The sequence below is a fragment of the Maylandia zebra genome, linkage group LG15, assembly GCF_041146795.1.
Source record: "Maylandia zebra isolate NMK-2024a linkage group LG15, Mzebra_GT3a, whole genome shotgun sequence".
Classification (NCBI taxonomy): Eukaryota; Metazoa; Chordata; class Actinopteri; order Cichliformes; family Cichlidae; genus Maylandia; species Maylandia zebra.
In genome coordinates, this window is record NC_135181.1 from 39,286,952 (window position 1) to 39,303,097 (window position 16,146).

The following is a 16,146-nucleotide window of genomic DNA, read 5'->3' on the forward strand; positions in this document are numbered from 1 at the left end:
CACGGAGCACTCAAAGTGCTCTATACAACATGCCTCATTCACCAAATCACACCCATTCTCACAAGCACTTTATCTACACTTAGTGCTTTCTAACGACATTCATACTCCGATGGATGCATCGGAGAGCAAGTTGGGGTTAGTATCTTGCCCAAGGATACTTGACATGCAGACTGGAGGAGCCAGGAACCGAACCACCAACCTTCTGATCAGTAGGTGACCTGCTCTACCTCCTGTCTACAGCCACCTTAGAGAAGGGTTTAAAAATAGTGCAAAGAAAGCAAACCTGTGACTTGTTATCCTTATTTGGCTTCTTTCTAAAATTAAACACTTTTTGATTAATTGTTTTATTAGCACACAATCTTCAAGAGCCCACAGGAAACCACCTGCCCGTGTTTGTACCAGTATAGCAGCTGCTCCTGCATGAAACTTCCCACCTGGACTTGGCTCATTGAGTCTCACTATCTCACACACACAGACATCGACACAAGCACACACACAGTGACGTCCTGTTTTGATGCTGCACTGGAGTGGAAAACAGTGAAGTAGTCTAAACGGACCTGGTGTGTTTGTTTTATTATCTTGGAGAAAACTGGGAAAAAAAATCAGCTGAGGAACAAAGAGCCTGAAAATCGGGGGCCCTTGTTTACCTGTGTGTGTACACACACACACACACACACACACACACACACACACACACACACACACACACACACACACACAATGACTAAATCAGTGTACAGAGCTTGATGTGAATCTTCACAGAAATATAATTACCCTTTGCAGAAACACAGACCTCAACAACTGTGATTGGTCAGTTTGATAGTAATATGCAGTAGTGCAGCAGCAGCAGCAGTGATTAGCACAAAGCTTGTACCTTTCTGAAACAAAGTAATTATAGGCTTGCTTGCTCATTAGGCTATGCAACAGCTGGTATTTCGTCAATGTATCCATGCATTTGTCAGGTTTTCCTATCACTGTGTATACACTGAAGTCTTCTCTCCTTCATATGTTCCACTAAAAGTAACCATTTTTAAGATTTATTAGCGTGCAGCTCAGTTTCACTTCTGTGGGTGCAGACACCAGTGAGTACGTTAAATACTGGCAACCCCTCATAAGTATGGCACTGCAGCTACCCATCACCCTCCCAGCAGACACACTTACTATGTTGGTTTGTTCTCAAGTTATTGCATTCACAACAGTTTCAGAAAACTTACTCTGACCTTGAGGTCGAGGTCACTGAGATTCAAACTCATCCAAGGTTTCGAATAGATGCACCTATGAGCCTTTCATTCATAAAGTTCAGAAATGCAACGGTAAGAAAGCCAATAAAGGAATGCTGAAAAGACTGAGAGAACCTGACCAGACATCTGTTACCACATCTGCTTATTTTAACGCCTTTGTATGTTAATAAAATATAATGAGCATTTAAGGCAGTGTTTTAAAAACATGTTTGCAGAGCCGAGGATGACGGGAGGAAAGAGATTCAATCTGGAGCGCCACATCGGAGCGCTGGATCCTCATGTCCAAGAGGATTTAATAAATTTCCACTGCCTAACGAGGGCACTCAGAGTTTTGTACTGTATGAATCAAACTGGCGTGTTGCTGGATTCTGAGTGTGAGTGATGAACAGTTTGTTTACTCCTGGCAGTTCTGAGAGAGAGACAGGAGATAAATATGAATTGCAGGACGAGAGCACTTCTTAACAGGTGACTCATCGTGGTTCCTGCCAAATCCTCAATTATTATTCTGGCATGAGAGACTCAAAACAACATTTTCACCATAGTTGTCATAACTTGGCCTTCTAAGTCTGACCTCATAGTTATGCCACTTGCAGAATCTCATTTTAAGCCAGTTATAAATCTGACTTATAAATCGGAGCAAGTGTAAAGTCACAATCTAGGACATTCCTCTATCAGCAGGTTTGACAACACAGCTTGTAACACTGACATCATCTCATAAACTTTACAACAAACCAGATTTTAGATCGGACAGAGTATTTAGGGACAGTCCGCCAGACCTCTAAACCATTTGACTAACGTAGTAAAGGCCTGTTACCACATGTGGAGCCCTTTTCACTGTAAAAACTCTCCAAAAATTTCCATTTGAATTTCTGTATACGGGTGCTTTCAAAAGGACCCCTGCTGGTTTGACTGATTGTTTTATTCCCAGTGAAAAACGCTTCTTTTTCCTTCTCCACAAAGATTTTTTTCTTGTATTTGTTTTTTAAATCGTTTTCTGAATCTTCGCTGTGAAGTGACAACAATTATTTATGAACTGTGTTATTTCTCTTCAGTTCACCTGCTGTTTCTTGTGTATCTCATTGGACTGTCAATCAGTGGGTTTAGTTTTCAGATTTCAGTGTTGGGGAATTTGTCTTTTCTTCATAGTTGGAGAAAAGATAAATGACATATTAGTACCAAGCCTTGCTGAATGGCGAAACATGCTTCTAGAAACAAATCTATTAACGTGAACCTTTAAATCGAGGTATAGTTAAGACCTGGGTAGCCGGTCTGATTGGTTCAGCTGAGGTAAAGTCCAATACACCCTTAATAAATACCAGATATGCAACAAGTGCTCGAGGTTCAAGTTTCAAGTCCAGATGACAATATGAAAATAATAAACTAGCAACACTACTTGGAAACGATGCAAATAAGTTAAGCGCATTAGGATGATGCTGGCACGACAGAGGTGAAATATGAGTCTCTGCAGATATGAGAGCCTCATTTCCCCTCAAAGCATTTCCCCTTAAACTGTGTTTGTCTCCAGTAAATGAAGTTAATTTCTTCCATAGCTGCCAAACACATAACAGAGATGTCTTTTTCCAAAACCCTGAAAAGGATGCAGTTTCATAAATCAAATTCAAATTAATTTCAGATTCTGCAGGAATTTCGCCTCATGTCGATATTTCACAATCCCAGCGTTTCATTTCGCATGAAAATCCTGAAACTACAATCAGAAAGGCTGCTTAATTTCCTGTTACAGGCTGCATTGCAACTTTTTCATTTGTGCTTGTATCTGAGAAAGACACACAGCGTTTAGGTTCCTGTGAATCAGTCTGGACACCAGACCTCTGATGTTCCTTCTCACTTAGCAACTGTGAGAGACACCAACTGTGAGCATGCATGTGAGGCGCAAAAAGGCTGAAATCCATCTGGGGTCAACAAGAGCGACTGAGATTTGTACAGCGTTTCAACTGGTTATTAATATTTCATTAAAAATGTGGTATGTACACTTACACCACTTACAAACGTATGTATGCACGATCCCGATCAATTCAAGGGTTGCTTGTCACCTTCAGGGACTTTATACTTCATTTGACAGAAGAATTAGCAGATGAAGATGAACTTCCTGCTTCCTGTCTTCTCTCTCTACTTTCTATTTCTCTCCCTTTCCCTTACTTTTTGTCAGGCCAGTGGATTAAATCATGTTAATGTCACACTATCGGTCGAAAGTGGTACTGGTGACCAAAACACATATAAAACAGACATTGATATGTATCCATATGTGTCCACATCTCCTCAGATCTGACATGGTCTGCCCACATTCAGGTCCAGTCCGAAAAGGCTAGGCAGCGCCTGTACCACCTCCGACAACTGAGGAAGTTTGGGGTCTCGTTGCTTTCTGTATGACTTTATCAGTGTCTCACATTATTGTTGAAGAGTTTTGGTCCACTCCTCTTGACGGTGCCCTTTCAGTTCATTGAGGTTTACCTGCATTTGTTTATGCGCTGCTCTCTTTTGGTCCCAACACACTATTTCAGCCAGGTTCAACTTAACATGAAATAAAAAAATAATAAAATAGTTTGGAACATTCCTATGCACCTCTGGGTTTTTGTCACAGCCGTGCGGCCTGGGATTCGAACCCGGGACCTCTCACACTCTCATCTATCCAAACGACATTATTCCAGATGTCTTGTGGTCCATTTAGATGCAGCTTTGCAAACCTACGCCGTGCTGCCGTGTTGTTTTTATAATAATAATAATAATGGATTGGATTTATATAGCGCTTTTCAAGGCACCCAAAACGCTTTGCAATGCCACTATCGAACCGGCGACCTTCCGGTTACAGATGTGCTTCCCAAGCCCCTGAGCCACGGTCGCCCCATTTTAGCAAGAAGAAGCTTTCCTTTTGCAACCCATCCAAACAAGCCACACTAATCTAACATGTTGAATGAGGCCTGTAGAGTCTGAGATGCAGCTCTGGGATTTTTGCAGTTTCATGAGCATCGTGGTCTCACCTCGGGGTGAATTTGCTGGCACGTCCACTCCTGGGAAGGAGTGTTAAATGCTTTGCACTTGAGAATAGTCATTCTCGCTGTAGAATAATGGACGAATTGTTTGGAACTGGCCTTATGACCCTTCCCAGATTGATGAGCAGCAACAATTGCTTCTCTAACATCACTGCTGACGTCTTTCCTCACTGGCACTGTGTTAAAGACACACCTGAACGCTCCAGACCAGAAAACTGACAAAACTTCTCAATTAATCAAGTGCACTTAGCCGTTTATGACCTTCTTATATGCTCTTTGTTAAATACATACTGACACAATATAGTATATGCTGTGTGCCACTGTTAATCTGAGGCTGTAGTTATCACATTTTTAGACCTGCTAGGAACAGATGAATTTCTTTATTACATCCAGACATACAAAACCTTTGAATTGAAAGAGGGTGTAATTTGTTTTTGTCAGACTGACACCTGAATTTTACTTTGGCACAATTTAAAAACAAAGTGAGGATGCTTTCTCGCCAAAAGTCAAAGCCCAGCAGTCGAGTCTCTCCTCATGACAGATGGTAGCCTTTGATCTAGCCTGAGCCGGAAATTATACTGACGTATTGAGCGAACACTTGAAAGCAAGAGCGCCAAAGTTAAAAGCAGAGAGCCTCACTTTTATTCATGTGCATGTCAAGATGCAGCAGACTGGTGTCAGTCTGAAGCTTCCAACGACTGGCAGGTTCAGATTTCCCTAGTAGGTGCTCTGTAGGTCTGCACTGCTTACCTGTATACTGGCTGCATCTCTCTGGTGATCCCTATAACTGCTCCTGGAGGAAACCGGTGAAACTCCTGAAAAAGGTCCCTGATGTTGGTCCTGTACTTCAGGTCCAAGTCAAGCTGCACTATGCGCGTCAGACCTGAAATGGAAACACAGAGGATAAATGCAGAGACTAAGTTGAACAGATAATGGAAATAGATTGTCTATTTTAAAAATGATCCCAAGAAAATGTACTTCTGAGTAAAATCTCCCTGAAGGATCCATTTCCGTGACCACTAGCACATCATTCAGCTTGGATAACAACATTTAGTGAGAGAACTGGCCCTTCCAGGAATACCGAGTTAGAGGAAATAAGAGCAGACACTGACAGAGGTTTTGCTCCGAGGTGGCTCGTTTGGCCTCTCTCTGTGCAATGTTAGCACTGACCTAGAAATGAGAAACATGCACGAGAAGAAAATGTGGAGAGGAATATGACGAAACGTGAACACAGTGGCGTAGCATGCAGAGTAAATGCTTAACACTGCATCTTGTGGTCTGGGAAAGAACCTGTAATAACAGTAACCAGGATATTCGAGCCCTCATCAGTTCTTTGTTTCAGCTTCCTATATTATTCTGGTTGGCATAGTGATGAAAGGATGGGAAATGCTCAGGAATGAGGCACTGTGCTCACAACGTTATTATGAACTGATGAAAACTTGTGTCAACTTCGGATGTAAAGTCAACGATGAACACCTACAGGCTGTCGAGTTAACAACATCTAAAGCCGATGGACTGAAAAGATGTGGCGACTTTCTGAGATCCAGGACACTTCAGAACATCATTCTCGTTTTTAAATGTCTGGTGATTAAATGTCTCCTCAGTCTTACTAATGCGGACGTACAATGAAAGACAGTGACCTTATTTATTTAATGTTGCTTAAGTCACTAGAAAAACTCAGCTAGGTCACACATAAACATATTTAAGTGCTTCTGTCTGTTAAAACAAGTGACGTGAAAAGACGATGGCTCAGCAGTGCGGCAGCAACCTGTTTTCTGTGCTCTCCAAACAAGGAAGCTGCACATCACAATGCCCGAATGTGCTGTGGCAACACAGAGGGGCTAGGAAGCGTAATCTCTGCGTGGTCAGCGCTGTTTGTTTGTACTAACATGGCTTAACGAGCGTGAGTGTAACAGGAAGAGGGCCTTCAGTTCTTACAACATTGTAATGTGGTGGGTTTGATGTTGGACCAATAACTCAACACAAAGTCCTCTAAAGGTGAAAGCGGAGCTGCATGTTTTCAAATCAACATTTATCTTTTTGCATTTTTGAGTAATGATAACACAAAGAACCCTGTTGCAGCTCCTACATTGCTGTACGTCTTTATATTATTATCGTATATTATTATCTAGAGCAGGGCGATATGACCAAAAATATTTATCACGATATACATTTGAAAATTTGCGATAACGATATGACTGACGACATAATTGACACTAGACAAAATACTTTACAACTTCACAACTTTATTAGTGCAAACCCCCGCCCCCCCAAAAAAACATCAATGTATTTTCACTTAAACAAGCAGCTGTTCTTTATGTGCATTAAAGTTATATAAACATTTTACAGTGCAAATGCAAATTCCTCGCTGACAGTTTAACCAAAAGGCATTTCCAGTGGAAACTGGCCGACATATCCTCAGCATAACCATGTATAATATGCACAAAACTTAAAAAGAGGTTATACACACACAATACGGTAATATTATGTTGAAGCACAGTACGTATCACTCTGCGAGGCTCCGCCTACGATAGCCATAATGCTCCGACAATCCATCAAGCGGTGCGACTTCGTAGCTTAGCAAAGTCGCACTAAAACATTTGACAGATTCTCGAGCGCCGTGTACATAAAATCGTTTCGAGGTCAGTAAACACAACCAGAATTCATACATAAGGCACACGGGATTATAAGGGGCTTTGTCGATTTCCAGAAAAATCAAAGGATTGATTTTAAATGCCCCGTATTTTCCAAACAACACGGTAATAACGACGGCCCGCTAGCATGCGCTACCAAAAATAGTGCTTTGTTGTGTATCTGACGGACGAAAGTTAAACCAGTTCCACACCAGTGAAGTTGCAGCATTTTTACAAACCAGTTCTGGTTCATCTGTTTCATTCAACGAGCCGCTTTCGCCCTCCACATTCTCCGTTGCCGCCGTGCTTTTTCCGCCATGTGCGTATGAAAACAAAGGCACTGCGCATGTGCGTTTTACCCATATTCTATCGCGATATTTCATTTTCTTATCGTTGCCCAACATTATACTGGTATTACCGTGAACGGTATGATATGGCCCAGCCCTATTATTATCTTTAATTATTTATAATTATGCTTTCATCCTTCTTTTAATTAAACAAACTATGTTCTTGTGCTGATTTGTAATTCCTTTTTTCCTCCCCTAATTGTCATAGTGATTGTTGTTCTCACTTAGGTCAACATCTGTTGTGTTTAAATGTGCTACACAAATAAACTTGACATCGTCTTTTTTCCCCCTCTACATCTAAACCTAAATGTATGGTTTATCCAACCAACATGGATTAAGTCCATGTTGGTCCCAAAGGCAGCTCTTGGGAAATAAAGAAACAGATCAAACTTTACTCATCTCATTCTTCTTGCTTCCTCCACTTCTGTACCATTGATTCATTAATGCTCAGATATTTGAAGTTTACACAGCTACATTCTCGCCTGAAAATATGTTAAAAGTTTTTTTGCGACCCAGAAAGAGAAATAAGAGTAATATTAAAACTAAGTAGCTGCCGCCATTGTTGGAGACTGGACTTGGCTAGGCCGCGCTATGAATACTGGGATATGGTTTTTCATTTTTGTTGTCCGGGTGGAAAATCAGGAGAAATTTTGGGAGAATGGTGGCTCCGGGAGATTTTCGTGAGGGGCACTGAAATTCGGGATTCTCCCGGAAAAATCAGGAGAGTTGGCATGTATGAGGAGCACATCATTATATACCAGCTAGCCCAACTTCAGTAACCCTACAAACGTCACTGCTGTTTAGTTTCCTGTCTTCATTTAAGTTGGAAATGATAGCAGAGCTGTACGTTTGAACTGTTTCAGAAATCTCTCAGTCAGAACATGCTATATCATGTTTAGGTGGAAACTAGCGAGCTAACTTCCTGCTAACTTCTAACGCAGTTACATTTAATAAATTCTGTTTTCATGGATGCCTGGATGTTAAACTTAATTGTTACACCTGGTAAAGCAGCAACGCTGATCATTTTATTAAAGATGAAAGAATTTAGACAGTTTTTAATTCTCAGTGATGCCGCAGTGTTGATTTGACTTTGGGACCTGAAGATACGGAGTTTAGGACCCAGATGACTCTGCGAGGCTCCTGACTACTGTAGCCGTAATCCTCTAAGCCATGCGGCTTCATAGCTCACCAAAGTCGTACCAAAACATTTTTGACAGATTTTTTAACGCTGTGTACCACATAAAATCGATTCGACGTCAGTAAGCACAACCAGAATTCATACATAAGGCACACTGTCGATTTTGGAGAAAATTACAGGATTTTAAGTTCGCCTTATAGCCCCAAAAATAGGGTACTTCACGTTTGAAAGCGGTCAGTGTACACATAAGTCAAAACTTCAATGAAACTTTTATGTGCATTTGCTTAGTTTGATTTAGAGAGGAGGACGAGATTTGTTGTATTTTTGTTGAAAACCTCTCTTAATTATTAAATTAATTAATTTCTTAAACTTGTATGTACTAATCTCCAAACAGACTGAAGGCATCTTTAACGGTATCTTTATGTCTAAGATATGAAACATAAATTAAACGCACTCATATAAAAATAGTAGGAAACTTCTACATTGTTTGTTTATTTCAATTTAATTTTCTCTACATAAATAATCTTTTGAAAAGAATCCATCCCCGTGTGATCAAAATACAAAACTCTTTTCCCCCCCCAAACAGTTAAACAAAAAAATATTGTTATGTGGAAAATATGTGAGTTGAGGTCAATCTGGGCCAGGTGTGTGGGTGCTGCTTTCACTTATTTACTGCAGGAATAATGTCATTAGTGTGGCTTAGAGCCTGCCTGAGGCTCTGGTCAGATCTGGTCAAACTCAGGCACAGCAACAAAACAACAGAGACATTGTTACCTAACATGATATATATTTATTTATTTTTAAAGCAAGAAAGTGGGTCAACCTCATTAAGCTGTAATAATAGCCTTGATGTTAGTCTATTCGTATAAAACGCTGTTTTCTGCTTTTACCAAGATTCACTAGAAAATGCCACCAAAAGTACGTTTCCTGATTCAATATAAACGGTTTACTCCAAACAACGAGGTCCTACAGTCACAAACAATAAAAATAAAATGGAAAAACAGGACAACAGAAAGCAGCTGTACTGCGTTCACAAACTTCATTAAGTCTAAGTGACAGTATTTTAGGCTTGCAAACGGCAAAACTGTAGACTTGAAACAAATTCCTGAAAGTTACTCTCTGCCAGTATGACGCTAATAAGGTTAACATGTTAGCTAGATTGATGAACTCAAACCTTAACCCGTGCTGAGGATACTCAAGTCAGTTACTTGAACACAGAGTTTCTGGTGTTGTTCAGTGTGATAATACAACCAGCTAGGCTCCACCTGGGTTCAATTAAGACGCCTTCAAGACACCAAACAATTCACTGAAACTGAGCAGCATTATTACAAATCAGAAAACCTGCACACATTAAAATGTGTGATTTCACTGGCAGGTAGGTATACAGACACAACCTTAACCCTACTAAAACTGTCATCGATATGTGTGACCCTGTGTCAGGTCTTTGCTAGATTTTTACATGTTTCTTAATGACATGACTTTCAGATACTGTTCATCTGGTGTAGGTCGTTTTTCGGGCTTGCCGCTTCTTTTATTCTCCCCTTGTCCAGTTTCCTCAAATTTTTTAAGGACACATTGTACAACACGCTGAGATGTGCCAGGTTTTTGGCTGAGAGCTCGTTGGGAGTTACCTTGTTGGTGCAAAAATACCAGTTTAAGCCTGTCAAACTGTGTTATCGTTTTCAATTGTTATAGATTCAACTAAAGAAATGGGGAGGAAAAGATGTGTTCTTGCAATAGGCTGCTGCCTAAAACAAAGAAAAACTGGAAAACCATCTCTCAAGACCACTTGAAAAAAATGACATCTGGCATCTTGGAAGCAAAATATAAGCAAATGAGAGGTGACTCAAAATCACAGTTTTCAACAAAACCGCTGCTTCTTCCTGGGATTCAGTTATCATCTTTGTCACTTTTTCAAAGCGGTTCGCACATTAACAGTGTCACTTTAACCCTGTGTGGAAAACAAAAGACGAGGTCGCAGCAGAGACTCAAGTAGCAGCACGTTTACCTCTCGAGGGGACACAAAAGCACGTAACACCTTTCCCCTAAACAGAACAAGTGTTTAGGAACCTTGTCATTAATTAACAGCTTTCCATTGTGCAATTTTATTTCTCGCCTATTCTCAAAGGACAGAGAATACATAGATCTGTTTTCAAGACATTTAATGACCTGCATGCTACACTTACATGGTTTTGATGTCCTCATGAATTCTTTATGTTATGCTACTCTACTGTAGCATCAGTGTGGCGTAACCTGTACCTAAATTAATAAAAATTAACATAAGGACCTCAAATACATTTTGCATTTCTCATATGCGCTGATGAAACATTTTCATATTCAGACTGTGTACAGGAAAGCGTAACAGTGCTGACAATTTCCTCCATGAATTCTCTTTTGAAAACAGCAACAAATCTGACAAAACGTCCATCCTTCACACTTGTGCCACTAATCAGAAGCTTCTTTGTCTGCTGCTTATCTCACGCAGTGATGAGAGAAACAGTTACATCAAAGACTGGTGCCTAGAAAACAACCCTGCTGTAGCTTTGTGCATCACATACTCTCACCCCCACCTGTCCCAAAACTACCACATTATGCCCTTTCTAGATAAAAGCATTCTTTAAATAGAAATGTGTGACCACGTGGGCACACAGAGCAGACGTGCAACACATGGTTGATCAATAAGCGCTTTAAGGACACGATCTCCAGCGAGATTTTATTTGTTATTTGAATTATTCGCTTTAAAGTTTGAGCAGTCTAACAATTAGACAGTTGGATGAACAACGTCTCTTAAAATTACTTAAAGGCTCATCTCTTCAAGCTTTCACCTGAACAACTGCCATCACCAACCATCAAGCTGAACACGCTTCAGCTTCATCCCTCTTGTTCATGTTAGGATAAATTTAAACTGGAATACGGAGTAACGTTGAAAACATTTGAAAAATGTAAGCTGTTCTCTATTGTTGATCTCTACTGCATGCCCCATGCTGCACATCCATTGAAGTGATCCACAACAGTGCACAACAGAAGAGATCTCTGCCCACAGTCAGCACCCACACAGGAGGCACCGGTATGGACAGTAATGACAGAGCACATCCTTCCTTCCTCACTCCCCAGGGCCTCTGCAGCATGCCACGTGCATGTGAGATACCTGCCCAACCTGCTTTTTTCCAGCTGCGCACCAGCAAATTAAAGAAGTGAGTGACTGAGTTTATTTAAAGCTCGGTACGCCAGAGAACTAACGCAGACTTTTCTGACATATCGTCACCCGTCAACAACAGCTTGCGGCTCTATATGTGAAACATGATCTGTTATGTACATTTCTCTCCTCAAGCAAAGGAACAAAGTAATAACTGAGGCGACGGTTGCTGTCAGATAGGATAAGAACTAAAGGGACTAAATGGGATAAAATGTTCCACGTCTTACTTTCAGGCATGATGTGATGCATAGCTACGGACAGAAAGAAGATGGCGTCGCTGTAATAGGCTCCGGAGCCAGCGCTGAAATGCTTCTGCATGGCTTCCACAATAGGGAAGAGCTTCTGAGTCAGAGCCACGACGTCATGAAACACCACCTGCAGGAAAATATGAACAAAATTGAGTCGTGAAAGAAAGCTGGGAAAATAATATCGTTTTCAACAACTGGTGCAGCTTGAGGCCACTGTCTGCATTGGACAGGTTTAGTGAGCTCATCACCTTTAACTTCCCCCGCTTACCGTGTCGGTAACTGTCTACTCAAATGTTTATGTCATACTGAAATCCATTTACAGCACACTAAGCTATTTGGACTAAATTATGACAAATACTTGAAGCAGTGAGCAATGCTGAGCTACGCACTGTGATAAGGATCAGGGGTGCATGGGATATTTTCTAAGCAGAAGATCTGGACTTGAGCTAATGTGAAGTAAAGTAATGAAGAACCTGCCTATTAGAATGACCCAATGAAGTAACGCTGACTCCACTATGGAAGTTCTGCTGAAATCTTTCCGTTTTGGTGATTTCAGTTCAGACGATGGCTGCAAACAGCTGCACCAGTCCACGACCCAAATTCCATTAGGTGCTGCCTTCTTATGCCCAAGTTTCCCTTCATGCTGCCTCTGCAAGCTTCAAATCCCACAACATCTTGTACAGTAGATATCTCTACAGATTAGGGCAAGAGGATTTTAAAAAAATACACTAAGTAGTGATTATCATTAAAGTGTTCTTGCAGGAGGAAAAATAAGTAAGTCGATTTGGGCTGGGCTACTTTCTGTTAAGGCCAGACACGTGTCAGTGTGGCGAAAAGAAGTCTTAACCCGTTGCAATTACCGGGACTTGTGCACTGCAGGGTTAGACGACGTGCATAGAGGTTTTTAAAGTAGAATAGTAAGCAGAGACTTCAGATATCAGGTCCTTTTTTTCCTCTCTTTAAAAAAAAATGAAACAGGCTCCCAGTTTGGATTTAGGAAACAACACTCTCTTACAAGATTAGACTTAAAATGATCCTCTTTGATAGCAGATATAGTTAAGACTGCATCAGGTGACCCTGAACCATCCCTTAGTTATACTGCAACAGGCTTAGGAAGCTAGGGGACTTCCAACGAGCTACTGAGTGCTTCTTTACTCACCTCTTTTCTCTCTCTTTGTGTTTATACTTTTGCATTTTATCATGATTAATGATTAAATGATTCAATTAGCAATTTCAGCTCTCTCCCATGATGTCCCGTTAGAGGTTTCTTCCTGTTAAAAGGGAGTTTTTCCTTCCTATTGTTGCCAATTGCTTGCTCAGAGTCTCCCCTGATTGTTGGCGTTTTCTATTCTCTCTAATATTGTAGTCTCTTCACCCTACAATATAAAAAGCCTTGAGGCGACTGTTGTTGTGAGCTGACGATATAAATAAAACTGAAATCTTAAAGCTTCAGGCAGAACATTTCATCTGTCGATAACTTGCCGTTTTAAAGCTGAACAGAGCAAAACAAGGATAGGACTGAGCAAATAAATAATACATCCTAAGGTAGCCCTGCCCTAAAGCCTCCCCCATCATAATTTACAGTTACAATTACATTGAATACAACATGAAAGCATTGACTGAGACCTTAAATCTATCAGCATTCACTGAGGTCACAGATTAAAGGAGCTGTATGGTGTTTTTCCCACTAAAGGAATTAAAGGTTTAACTGTTTTCAACATACAGACGATATTTGATGACCTCCCCTGTACCCTTAAAGACGAGCTCTGACACCACAGCATACATCAAAGTTGTAGTTTTAGTCCATTAGTATAGTTTCTGGGTTTTCTCTCCGTTTTGGCCTCCCGTCCACACTGAGACGGTGTTTTGGCTGATGGAAAACGCAGCGTTTTGAAAACGCTCTTGAAAACGCATACATTTGGAAACGGTGCTTTCACGTTGCAGTGTGGACAGCAAAAACGCAGACTTTCTAAAACATGATGCAGTCATGTGACCAATTAAACTAAGATAGCAGAGGGCGTTATACAGCAGTTGTTTAGCCCTATTAAAGATTAATATCAGTCTGTACGTGCTCCAGATAGCTTTTCTTCAAATTCTTTAATTCTCACTCGCTTTTGCAACTTTGTACTTTCGTGTTACTCGCAGCAACAACTCCACCTCATTGTTAGTCCATTTTAAAAACTCGCTGCTTTTCCTCGACATTCTGCCGCGACGCTTCAAAGAGCCGGAAAGTAAATAAGCGGCAGACAGAAATGAGGCAGGTCGAATCTTCTTGCGTTTCACACATTAGTGATGTGCGATACCACTGATTTCCTTTTCGATCCGATACCAAGTAAAATCCAGGGTGGTATCGATGATACTGATCCGATACCGATACTCTGTACAAACACTTAATGTTTCATTGTATTTAATAATACAATATATAAACTGCATTATGTAATTGTAATAATAATATAATAATATGGCATCATAATGATTACATTACTTGCTCTTATAGCTTAATGATGCAGAATAATCCTATAGAGATAAAAAACCTGAAGTTGTGCACTATTTGAGCATGTTGCCTGCCTGCAGCACTAAAGGACTCTGTGAGAGACGTCTGTCTCGCCCTATCAGCACCTGTCCCTGTCCACTCCTCCTCTTCGGTTCGCCTCCACATAAGCTCATCATATTCTGTGATATGATTTACTCTGAGGTGTTTGACGAGGTTAGTGGTGTTGCCACAATACCTCACTGTCAATGTGAACGCACAACTCTGAAAACGACTGAAAACAGTGTGGACGCGGAGCGTTTTCAAATCTATCCGGGCTAGTGTGGACGTAGCCTTAGAAGGCCGAGAGGCTTTCAGGAGGTAAAGAGTTAAGGGGTTAAATGTATTGTTCAGGTGGATTTGTGAAGAAAAGGAAAGAAAAAAGGTCATAAAACGTCCCAGGTAATCTATATTGGTACAGGGAAACCTTATCAATTCCCAGTGCAGGCTTATGTGAAAGTACTAAAATACTGTGTCCTGGTTTAATGAACAGTAGTTATTTTTGCAACACACCCAGTTCCAACTTTCAAAGCCCCAAAACTTCACACTGTTGTGTATGTTTATTCTGACACTCGGACTCATAAAATCTTACCTGTGGCACATAAATGGAAAGCCAGAGAGTTTTCACTTTTGTTTGACCGACAAAAACCAAGCAGAGAAACTCGAGCACATCATTCGAGCTCTGATGTTTTAAAATATCAGTTGATCGAGTAATATTAGTAGTGAACTTGAAAGGCTGGACATGTTTGGCAGCCGCCGTGTTGCTTTTGAAGGCGTGCCAGGACTGAGCAAAAGTTCCTTTTTTGACTTCTGTGGCCTGACTTGAGCAGCGCTCCCTTCAGAGAGCACAGAGCTTGAAAAGATTCGGACTTTGCGCTTACTTAATGAGCAATAACATGTTTTTGAATGAAAAGCTAGAGAAATGATGAACATATGTAACATAAACATGGAGGATGGATGCTTACAAAGTGGATTTAATAATGTGGACACAAAAGTCTCTGTCAGTATGACATTAACTTCAGGAATATGAGACATTAACCTCGTCCTTGAACCTGAACTTTACAGGATAAATAGAAATCAGTGACCTCAAAAAGCCTTCTTGAGTTTTATTAAATCCATGTTATGAGTTGATCTTGTGTTTCCTAGATCCTCCTGAGCGACTTGTTATTGCCTTTTATGTCCTCTTATCAGCTGCAGAATACTAACACATTGTACAATGGCTCTGACACAAAAACACTGCCATTAGGACGCAGATATTAACCCAGGAATTATATCACAACACTGCTTAATTCCCGTGAGCTGTTAGCACTGCATGAGACACCGCTCAAGTGAGTTCCATGAAATATGGTTAGGGAGTAAAGTGCGTAACCTCTAGGCAGCGTGACTCTGCAGTCTCTCTGCTGCAAATGTCAAGTGGGCCATTTAATGTGCTGCTGCTGGGAAGCAATGTAGCCTAAAATACATACTCATCTAATCCTCGTGCTCCTTAAAGTTAAATCATTAACAGGAATGAGCCTCAAGATGAGCAGACAAGGATGTCAACACTGCCCTTGTCAGACCCCGAGGAGTCTCTGTCCCATCTAAACTGCTGGTATACGTTTCTGCCGCTGTCTCTAAGCAGGAGAGACAGCGGCTGTACTCGTGGCGGTGACGGCAGAAGGCAGTTTTATGATTCATGATCTAGAAACGTTTTGTTTTTTTTGTTTTTTTAAATCGCTGGTCTGGAATGATATTATGAGACTGATGAGAAAAAAAAAACGACTTTGAATGTATGGAGCGTGTAGCTTGGATTAAAAAAACAACAA

At 40.8% G+C, this 16,146-nt stretch overlaps 1 protein-coding gene across 3 annotated transcripts in view; it reads right to left on the reverse strand.

Annotated features, from left to right (window-relative positions):
- Positions 1-16,146, reverse strand: part of xxylt1 (xyloside xylosyltransferase 1) — a 28,459-nt gene that overhangs the window by 7,663 nt on the left and 4,650 nt on the right. For all 3 annotated transcript variants that reach the window (XM_076874407.1, XM_076874408.1, XM_076874409.1), the window contains 2 exons: positions 11,791-11,938; positions 5,000-5,132 (listed from right to left, as the gene is read on the reverse strand). In XM_076874407.1, the coding sequence (XP_076730522.1) occupies positions 5,000-5,132; positions 11,791-11,938 (281 nt within the window). The remainder of the gene's footprint in view (positions 1-4,999; positions 5,133-11,790; positions 11,939-16,146) is intronic.